At 41.5% G+C, this 10,924-nt stretch overlaps 2 protein-coding genes across 2 annotated transcripts; both read left to right on the top strand.

Moving 5' to 3' along the window:
- Positions 1 to 200: 200 nt before the first annotated feature.
- Positions 201 to 1,252, top strand: LOC100452375 (olfactory receptor 52I2). The gene is given in 2 exon segments (XM_002822155.4): positions 201 to 975; positions 978 to 1,252. Coding segments are annotated over 2 exon segments (1,050 nt in total).
- Positions 1,253 to 7,366: 6,114 nt separating this feature from the next.
- Positions 7,367 to 8,356, top strand: LOC100452001 (olfactory receptor 52I2). The gene has a single exon (XM_009246735.2). The coding sequence runs from the start codon at positions 7,382 to 7,384 to the stop codon at positions 8,354 to 8,356; it is 975 nt and encodes a 324-aa protein (XP_009245010.2). The 5' UTR covers positions 7,367 to 7,381.
- Positions 8,357 to 10,924: the final 2,568 nt, after the last annotated feature.

Raw genomic sequence — 10,924 nt, 5'->3', positions numbered from 1 at the left:
GGAATGGGGTAGGAAGAAAGCAGAAAAGGCTTTCCAAAGGAGGTAAGCCATGAACTGATCCATGAACAAGGAATACAAATTTGTAAGGGAAGAATATTAAGGAGGATAAAAGTGGCACAGGATAATTTTGTCAGATGCCACATTTTTGATCCTGAGATTACCACCAAGCTGAGAATATCCCTAGTTTTTCCCAGCACCACATGAGTCAACAAATCTTACCGGATTGCATTCTTCTCATACATCATTTGTGCATTAACGGGAAAAAAGTCTCACCTGTGATGCTGGGTCCAGCCTACAACCACACAATGGAAACCCCTGCCTCCTTCCTCCTTGTGGGTATCCCAGGACTGCAATCTTCACATCTTTGGCTGGCTATCTCACTGAGTGCCATGTACATCATAGCCCTGTTAGGAAACACCCTCATCGTGACTGCAATCTGGATGGATTCCACTCTGCATGAGCCCATGTATTGCTTTCTGTGTGTTCTGGCTGCTGTGGACATTGTTATGGCCTCCTCAGTGGTACCCAAGATGGTGAACATCTTCTGCTCAGGAGAAAGCTCCATCAGCTTTAATGCTTGTTTCATTCAGATGTTTTTTGTCCACTTAGCCACAGCTGTGGAGACGGGGCTGCTGCTGACCATGGCTTTTGACCGCTATGTAGCCATCTGCAAGCCTCTACACTACAAGAGGATTCTCACGCCTCAAGTAATGCTGGGAATGAGTATGGCCATCACCATCAGAGCTGTCACATTCATGACTCCACTGAGTTGGATGGTGAGTCATCTACCTTTCTGTGGCTCCAATGTGGTTCTCCACTCTTACTGTGAGCACATAGCTTTGGCCAGGTTAGCATGTGCTGACCCTGTGCCCAGCAGTCTCTACAGTCTGATTGGTTCCTCTATTATGGTGGGCTCTGATGTGGCCTTCATTGCTGCCTCCTATATCTTAATTCTCAGGGCAGTATTTGGTCTCTCCTCAAGACTGCTCAGTTGAAAGCATTAAGCACATGTGGCTCCCATGTGGGGGTTATGGCTTTGTACTATCTACCTGGGATGGCATCCATCTATGCGGCCTGGTTGGGGCAGGATGTAGTGCCCTTGCACACCCAAGTGCTGCTAGCTGACCTGTACGTGATCATCCCAGCCACCTTAAATCCCATCATCTATGGCATGAGGACCAAACAATTGCCGGAGAGAATATGGAGTTATCTGATGCACGTCCTCTTTGACCATTCCAACCTGGGCTCATGAACACAATATCTGTTCAGATCCAGCCAACTTCAAAGATGCCTGAGAGATCTGTAGAGCTTAGTTTACCTGGTGCTACAGGAATTCTAAGATGAAGGTGTAAAGGATATCCTTGCATAACTTTTCAATTACTAGCAGGAAAGTGAATGAAATGTTTCTGATTTTCTGAGGGCTTTCTCAATGGATTAAATCAACTTGTATCTGAATCAGAGACAAGTTTTGGTAGAGAATACACATTTGATTGAACTTATATTTCCCTGGTCTTTAGGAATGTGCTAGGTTAGACAGGAAGAAGCCTCTTCCTGCTCCTGCCGCACCAACTCTCAAAATGAAAGACAACAAAGACCGCTCACCATTCTCTTCATGAACAGCTATGTGTCCACTTAGGATCTGGGGAACTGAGAGCATGCAACTGTATTTCTTAGTTTTTCATACTTCCAAATAGTTATCTACCCTTTGCCATTAAAAAGAAAAACAGTAGAAATCTTATAGCTTGTGCCTGTTAACTCTTTTCTGCCAACTTTATTCCTTTCCACAGATGATGCTCAGGCAGAAGACATGAACTTTAAAACATGGCCCCAGGCACCCCTTTAGCCTCTTGTATTTTCAATCCCTTTCAAGTCCCCTGACCCTACTACCTCTGGTTTATCCTCTATTTGGAGAATATGTCCCTTCTCATACTTTTGTGCTCAGGTGCATGCCCTATCTCCAGTTGAAAAACTCATCTTCCTTGCCCTCCGCTACATCCTCTTTCCCTTCTCCGTTCAACAGGACGTTATAACAGCGTCATGGGAAACATTTCACCAGTGAAGCCTGGCCTGAGTCCCCAGGCAGAACTGAGGAAATGTGAACTCAACTTTGAGATATTAAGTACACTGTCAGTGTGAATAGTTCTACCATAAAGTGAAGTGAAATATGGTTATTAGAATTTAGCTCTTGACTCTCTGGCTTACTTGCTTTGTGACTTTTATGAGCCTCAGCTTTCATCTATAAGATGTTGATGTGATGATGGCAGCTACTTCAGGTGGTTCTGAAAACTGACTGAGACAATCTTTGAAAAGAGCATTTATTATGATGCCTGGTACATAGTGAGCTTTCACAAATCCTATCATGGTTTTTTTGTTTGTTTGTTTGTTTTCCTTTCAGGATGCACTTCATACTCTTAGTCTAACTTTTAGGTATCCTCTGAAAACTTGAAGAAACAAAGACTCTTCAGCCAGTAAGCTTCTGCCTCCTCCTGCAATCTGGAAATCCCCAGGGGCCAGAGCACAAAGATAAACCAGTCTCTTGAGGAGTAGCAATGTTTGGTTGCTGGGTAGAGGCCAAGGGAAGGTGAGTGTCCAGGGACAAGGCAGGATGATTGAGTATCCAGAGGGAAAAGAGGGCCCCAATGAGAAGTCTTTGGAAAGGACACTATGACTCTCCACTGTTTGTTCGTATTTGATTTTGTTTGCACTTCCTTCTCCTCCGAAGTTATCTTGTATTAACCCCTCTTCTTTTGTGTGAAAGAAATGTGGACTATGAGGCATGGACTCATTGGAGAAAGTTAAACAGAGAAAACTCTCAGACCGTGGGTAACTGACTTGGGCATTAGTGTTGGGCTGATGGAGTCTGAAGGCCAGATCACCCCAGAATAGAAAATATAAGCCTTTACTCTTCCTATACAGGGCTGTCTAGGTATGGTGGCTATTACTGATACCAAGAATGTATGAAAATGATATTTGGATAGGAAAGGTGGGAGAGAGAATGGGACATATAATTAATTGAAAGCAGAGAGGAAGGGGTAGGTATAATATTGGCATGGTGGAGAGACAGTTTTATGGGACTAAGAACAGTTATGAGGAAAAAAACCCAGTAGTAGGGCTGATTGGGTGCATGTTTGGCTGAAGAGGGGAAGTATCCAGGTAGGAAGAAACGGTTATCATAAACAGAAAGGCTTGATTCAAATGCATATGCCTTAGTTCTTTTACCTTTAAGACATTTTCATTTTGAATTATGTATTCCTCACTCTTTTAATAGAAATGAAAAATTCTCCCATATCTTATGATTTGTGAATCATGAGTTGTTGAAATTAAGGGATTTCCTGTGCTAGTTTTAAGTAATTGGCTCTCCAGGTCTGCATGTGAATATCTCCACAGTATTGAAGGCAAAGGCAGGTGCAGGGCTGAAAATAGATCTTAGGATAACTTACCAGAGCTTTCTGAAAACAGTAAACATTAACAACCAGAGGGCACTGGTGTCTGTATCTTAACCTCAGTAGTGCCTATGTAGGTGTGTTCATGTGTTCACATAATAAATATTTATCAGGCTATATATCTGAGATTTGTGCATTTCCCATTATATTCATAGTGTTTTAAAAAGTTAATGAAAAATCAGGGAGCAGGCAGTTATGTTAAATGTTTTGGAGATGTCAAGTAAAGCAAAAAGAAAAAGAGTTACTGGACTGGCAACAGATGCTTGATGGAGATCACTGTTAATCTTAGCCAAACAATGTTCAGTATCAGTAAGTTGATTGAAATAAATATTTGTAGAAAGAAACAACTAACCAAACCAAGTGTCCTGTTCTTTGCAAAGACTGACAATGTAAATCTCCAGCAATGCTAATTGAGAAGAAAAGTAAATGGAGATTAAAAAGAAAAACACTCTCAAGGGCATGAAAGCTATGCCCAATTAGAGCTTCCAGGGCTGAGGCCTCAGCATCAGCTGAGGCTGCCTCTTGAAGAAAGGTGAATTTACACAGGGCAGCCAGGGGAGGAACATTCTGGATCAGAGATGAGTGGGGAAGAGGCTGTTTGGATTCTCAAGCTTTATGCAGCCCTTTATGCAATAATGCACAGTTCTGAGTTTGTGGCATCCAGGACACATGCGGCAGTCTCAAGCATACCCTGAATTTTTCTTTCACTCTTCACTACCGTTCTACTTCAAAAGCTTTCCCTCGTCTTCTCATGTCTCACCCAGTAGCTACACAGCAAGGTTTTTATAATCTGATTATGATGTGGATGTCACTAATTTATTCAATTTGTGCCATGATATAGCATTTCTTAAGCTCAGGGATTTTCTTTTTGGTTTGTTTCATATAGATCACAGTCTGTAATCATGTCCCCAAAACTTGATTTTTTAAATAAAACTCCTGAGGACTTTACCACAGCTGCTGGTGGTACCTAACTATGGAGCCCATCAGTGCTAGGCTCTGCAGGAGGTGAATTGAAGGGGCAAATGTATGTCCCAGGATTAGGATTGAGAACCTGACGAATGTTCATCTAATGCTTGGCTAAGAGAGAAAATGTGTACCACAGCAGATGGGATCAAGGCACAGAATTCCATTAATCTGATTTATTCCATTACTCAGAGAGGAGCCAGAACCCTGACAAGAAGTAAAAAGAGGTAGCTTGAGATAGCATCCAAGGGGATATGGTAACCTCTCACGATGAAAGTCCTTTTTTTCAGGAGAGGCACAGGAAGTGATAGTTAAAGCAGGCTAGTCTTGAGGCTTGGCAAATAAGCACCTTTCATTTAAGATTGCCTGAACACCTAAGAAACAGTTCTTGAGCGATATATGACTACTGTTATGTCAAAACAAATCACACAGTTGCTGTGGTGACTCATTAGGCTGAGCCCTCGAGATACAATACTAGGGTGATGAGGGTTTTAGGAAGGAGATCAATTGTATTTAATACGGTCTGGTCTACACTTGAGATTCTAAGCCCAGGTCTGAAACAAAGACATATGCCCATGTCCTAAGGAAAGAAAATTATCTGAGAATAACAGAAAAAAGATTTGAAGCACTAATTTGGCCTGGAAAAAATATTTTTCATACCCACCTCCACTCTATCCTTAATCTGAATTCAGTTTGGCAAGAGTTGTATGGCAGCAGAAATGTGAGCTATGCTTAGGCTTTCTTATTAGAGATGGGTTGTAGGAAAAACTAAGGAAAACTTTTTCACAAGTGTGATGAAGAAAAAAAAATAGCAACAAAGCAAACAAAACAAAAAATCCTAAACTTGAGAATTGACCTATAATGGAACAGATAGTGGGCTCCTATCATAGTCCAATGAGGAGAAACTTGTTGTGTACAGCCACTGGGTGAGACATCTTCAGTGGCAACTCATGGGAGGACAAGAGAAATTCTTCAGGCAATGCAGGATGAGCAGCTTTTTACTTTGTAAATGTGGTCTTCAAATCACACACACTCATTTAAGGATGTTATTTGGAGCAATCTAGAAGTATAGAATTAGGCAGGGAAAACTGTCTTCTGTTTGACTATTTTATGGCTGTATTTTATTGAACACCTATGTACCAAGCATCATGCTAAGCACTTTTACATAGCTTATCACTTAAATCTCAAAATATCTCTGTGAAGTAAGTATTATTAACTCTGTTTGATGGGTGAAGAAGTTGAGGCTTGGAGAGTTACATAATTTGATGCAAAATGGCTAGCAAGCAATAGAGTAGCATTTTCAGTCTAGGAGTATGAATCTAGAACCAATGCTTTTTGCCACTTTGCTATCCTGCCCTTTGATGATGTGGGACCAATAACATATTTTGAGTAGGGTACATGAAAGTATGCAGGATTTGTATGCTGTGTTCTGATGAAATAGAATCTAGGGGTTCCATGAAGATTAACCAATGTCTCCAAAAGCTGGTGATAACATCAGAGGAAGGAGCTTCCCCTTGTAAGGAGTCTTCTCAGATGGCAGGGAAAATGTGCCTATGACCAAACACCATATGCATGGAAACCAATCACCCTAAGGAGAGAGTAACTAAACAGCTATCACACAGGAATGGAATGGTAGTTAATGCTGACTTCTTTATATTCAGGTTTCCCCACTTAGATTGTTACATATTATATGATATGGTAACACCTGAATGAGGCAATGGAGGGTGAATACATCAATAAACAGAGATGAACAAGTGGTAGAGCTCAGCTGCTGGCTGTGCACAGCAGTAGCTGTCTTTGTCTCATCAAACCTGGCCAAGTGAAACCCCTAATCTTGTTTTATCCATAGTTGTCTTGTTGACTATCTATGCTGGGCTGGATGGACACCTGGGATTCATAGCTTAAACCCAAAACTTACCACACACTTACTACATGATCTTGGCTAGAATATTTAATCTAAGTTATACAAACTGTGTTGTATGGAATGGATGTTTGTCCTATTTTACAAATAGAGAAATAAACTCAGATTATGAATACTACACTTTTAACATAGTACTGGCACATACTATGTTAATAATAAAGTGCTTAACTTTCTAAAGGATAAAGCTTTCTTGTTTGGAATATCTTGGTTATCAGGAAGAGGGAGTTAGTTGTATTAAAGAACCATAACAACTTACTGGGGGGGGGTCATCTATAAGGTAACCCTAAGATTTTCCTTGTAGTAATTTAATCTATTAACTGAACCAAAGTGAATAGGATCCAGGGTAAATTTAGAGAAGGTAAGGATTATATTTATTTACAGATCATTTATAATTGCCTGGAAAATGTGATAATGTTATTCTCTAATGGTTTTATTTCACTGAACATACTAATGTATTCCAACAATCACAAGAATGCTGAATTTATGTTTTGTCTATGCAATATACTGAGCATATAAAATGTGATGTTTGTTCTCAAGAAGTTCTGGTTTCAACATTTAGTAACAGCACACAGAGATAAAAAGTCATTCTTTCCTCTGTTAATCATTCTTTCTGTGGAAATTGTTTTGAGTATATATATCTTCATTCAAGTGACTTGTGACCACAGCTATGGATCACAATCTTCCTGTAAGGCACTTGAGTGCATACCATAAACTCATACAGTACTGGAATTGTCGATTTAGTCCCTATGGGAGATTTCAGGAAACTTCAAAAGATGTAATTAACTTAACCTGGGCATGGGGTTGGGGGAGGAAGAGAGCAGAACACAAGTCCCTAAGGAAGGAACTCACAAGCTGATCCTTCAACAATGAATAGAAACTTGTAAGGAGGATGAAAAGTAGCACAGCATTAGAAGTCATTTTTCTGATCCTGCGATACCACCAAGCTGAGAATATCCCTAGGTTTTCCCAACATCACAAATGGGAACTAATCTTATAGGACTGCATCGTTCTCTTACATCATCTATACATTAATAGGAAAGAAGTCTCACCTGTGATGCTGGGGCCAGCTTACAACCACACAATGGAAACCCCTGCCTCCTTCCTCCTTGTGGGTATCCCAGGACTGCAATCTTCACATCTTTGGCTGGCTATCTCACTGAGTGCCATGTACATCATAGCCCTGTTAGGAAACACCCTCATCATGACTGCAATCTGGATGGATTCCACTCTGCATGAGCCCATGTATTGCTTTCTGTGTGTTCTGGCTGCTGTGGACATTATTATGGCCTCCTCGGTGGTACCCAAGATGGTGAGCATCTTCTGCTCAGGAGAAAGCTCCATCAGCTTTAATGCTTGTTTCACTCAGATGTTTTTTGTCCACTTAGCCACAGCTGTGGAGACGGGGCTGCTGCTGACCATGGCTTTTGACTGCTATGCAGCCATCTGCAAGCCTCTACACTACAAGAGAATTCTCACGCCTCTAGTGATGCTGGGAATGAGTATGACCATCACCATTAGAGCTATCATAGCCATAACTCCATTGAGTTGGATGGTGAGTCATCTACCTTTCTGTGGCTCCAATGTGGTTCTCCACTCTTACTGTGAGCACATAGCTTTGGCCAGGTTAGCATGTGCTGACCCCGTGCCCAGCAGTCTCTACAGTCTGATTGATTCCTCTATTATGGTGGGCTCTGATGTGGCCTTCATTGCTGTCTCCTATATCTTAATTCTCAGGGCAGTATTTGGTCTCTCTTCAAAGACTGCTCAGTTGAAAGCATTAAGCACATGTGGCTCCCATGTGGGGGTTATGGCTTTGTACTATCTACCTGGGATGGCATCCATCTATGCGGCCTGGTTGGGGCAGGATGTAGTGCCCTTGCACACCCAAGTGCTGCTAGCTGACCTGTACGTGATCATCCCAGCCACCTTAAATCCCATCATCTATGGCATGAGGACCAAACAATTGCGGGAGAGAATATGGAGTTATCTGATGCATGTCCTCTTTGACCACTCCAACCTGGGTTCATGAACACAATATCTGTTCAGATCCAGCCAACTTCAAAGATGCCTGAGAGATCTGTAGAGCTGGATTGGTTTACCTAGTGCTACAGGAATTCTAAGACGAAGGTGTAAAGTATATCCTTGCATAACTTTTCAATTACTAGCAGGAACGTGAATGAAATGTTTCTGATTTTCTGAGGGCTTTCTCAGTGGATTCAATCAACTTGTATCTGAATCAGAGATAAGTTTTGGTAGAGAAAACACATTTGATTGAACTTACGTTTTCCTTGTCTTTAGGAATGTGCTAGGTTAGACTGAAGAAGGCAGAAATCTCCTCCTGCTTCCCCCTCACCATCCCTCAAAATAAAAGACAACAAAGAGAGCACTCAACCATTCTCTTCATGAACAGCTATGTGTCCACTTAGGATCTGGGGAACTGAGAGCATGCAACAGTGTTTCTTAGTTTTTCATATTTCTAAATAGTTATGTATCTTTTGCATTAAAATAATACAAGAAACATAGCTTGTGCCTGTTGACTCTTTTCTCCCAACTTTATTCCTTCCCACAGATGATGCCCAGTCAGAAGGCATGACCTTTAAAACATGGCCCCATGCACTCCTCTAACCTCTTGTATTTTCAATCCCTTTCAAGTGCCCTGACTCTACCACCTCTGGTTTATCCTCTATTTGGAGAATATGTCCCTTCTCATACTTTTGTGCTCAGGTGCATGTCCTATCTCCAGTTGAAAAACTCATCTTCCTTGCTCTCTCCTACATCCCATTTCCCTTCTCTGTTCAACAGGACATTATAACAGTGTCATGGGAAACATTTAAATAGCGAAGCCTGGCCCGAGTCCGCAGGGAGGACACTATTAATCAGTATGAATAAGTTCTACCATAAAGTGAAGTGAAATATGGTTATTAGAATTCAGATCTTGACTCTCTGGCTTACTAGTTTTGTGACCTTTATGAACCTTCACTTCATCTATGTCAATGTGATGATGGCAGCTACTTCAGAAGGTTCTGAAAACTGACTGAGATAATCTTTGAAAAGCATTTACTGGGATGCTAGGCACATAGTGGGCTTTCACAAATCCTACCAATCATGAGTCTTTGGTTTTCCTTTCAGGATGCACTCTATACTCTTAGTCTAACTTTGAGGTATCCTTTGAGGACCTGAAGAAACAAAGACTCTTCAGCCACTAAGCATTTGCTTCCTCCTGCAATCTGGAAATCCCCAGGGGTCAGAGCACAAAGAAAAACCAGTCTCTGGAGGGGTTGAAATGTTTGGTTGCTGGGCAGAGGCCAAGGGAAGGTGGGTGTACAGGGACAATGCAGGATGATTGAGTATCCAGAGGGAAAAGAGAGTTCCCTATTGGAAATTTTTGGAAAGGACAATATGACTCTCCATTGTTTGCTTATATTTGATTTTGTGTTGCTATTCCTGCTCCTCCCAAGGTGTCCTGTATTAACCCCTCTTCTTTTGCATGAAAGAAATGGGGACTATGAGGCATGGACTCATTAGAGAAAGTTAAACAGATAAAACTCCAGGGATGTAACTGACTTGGGCATTGGTGTTGGGGTGATGGAGTATGAAGGCCAGGTCATCCCAGAGTGGAAAATATAAGCCCCCACTCATCTTATACAGGGCTGGCCAGGTATGCTAGATATTGCTGATACCAAGAACTTATGAAAATGACATTTGGAAGGAAAGGTGGCGGGGGAGGAGAATGGGACATATGATTACTTTGAATGAAAGCAGAGAAGGGAATGGGTAACCATAAAGCACAATATTGGCATGGTGGAGAGACAGTTTTAAGAAACTAAGTAGAGGCCAGGCACGGTGGCTCATGCCTGTAATCCCAACACTTCGGGAGGCCAAGGTGGGCGGATCACCTGAGGTCAGGAGTTCGAGACCAGCCTGGACAACATGGTGAAATCCCGTCTCTACTGAAAATACAAAAAATAGCCAGGCATGGTGGCAGTTGCCTGTAATCCCAGCTACTCGGGAGCCTGAGGCAGGAGAATAGCTTGAACCTGGGAAGCAGAGGTTGCAGTGAGCCCAGATCGTGCCATTGCACTCCAGCCTGGGTGACAGAGCAGAGCAAGACTCCATCTAAAAAAATAAATAAATAAAAAATAGAGCTAAGAGAAAGGAACTCAAACAGTAGGGTTGGATGGGAGCAGTTTGGTTAGAGATCAGAATAACTCAGAATTATCATAAACCAGAGACGACCCATTCAAATGTGTTGTTATTAGTTCTTTTACCATTAATACAATTTCAATTTCAATTATGCATTGCCTATCCTTTTAATAGGAATGAAAAATCAAATGTGTTATTATTAGTTGTTGTTATTAGTTCTTTTACCACTAATACAATTTCAATTTCAATTATGCATTGCCTATCCTTTTAATAGGAATGAAAAATCCTCACATAGTGCAAATCATAAGTTATTGAAGTTAAAGGACTTTTCTAAGTTGGTTTTCAGTGACTGACCCTCCATGTCTGCATGTGAGTGTCTTCACAGGATGAAGGCAAAGGCAGGTGCAGTGCTGGAAATATGTCTTAGTTGAACTTGGCCAGAGCATTCTGAAAA

Source organism: Pongo abelii, chromosome 9 (assembly GCF_028885655.2).
Source record: "Pongo abelii isolate AG06213 chromosome 9, NHGRI_mPonAbe1-v2.0_pri, whole genome shotgun sequence".
Classification (NCBI taxonomy): domain Eukaryota; kingdom Metazoa; phylum Chordata; class Mammalia; order Primates; family Hominidae; genus Pongo; species Pongo abelii.
This window is presented reverse-complemented; position numbering and strand designations above follow the sequence as displayed.

What these genes read in the sequence shown, in the direction of transcription:
- LOC100452001 (XM_009246735.2), top strand. Translation starts at nt 7,382, where the DNA reads ATGCTGGGGCCAGCTTACAACCACACAATGGAAACCCCTGCCTCCTTC.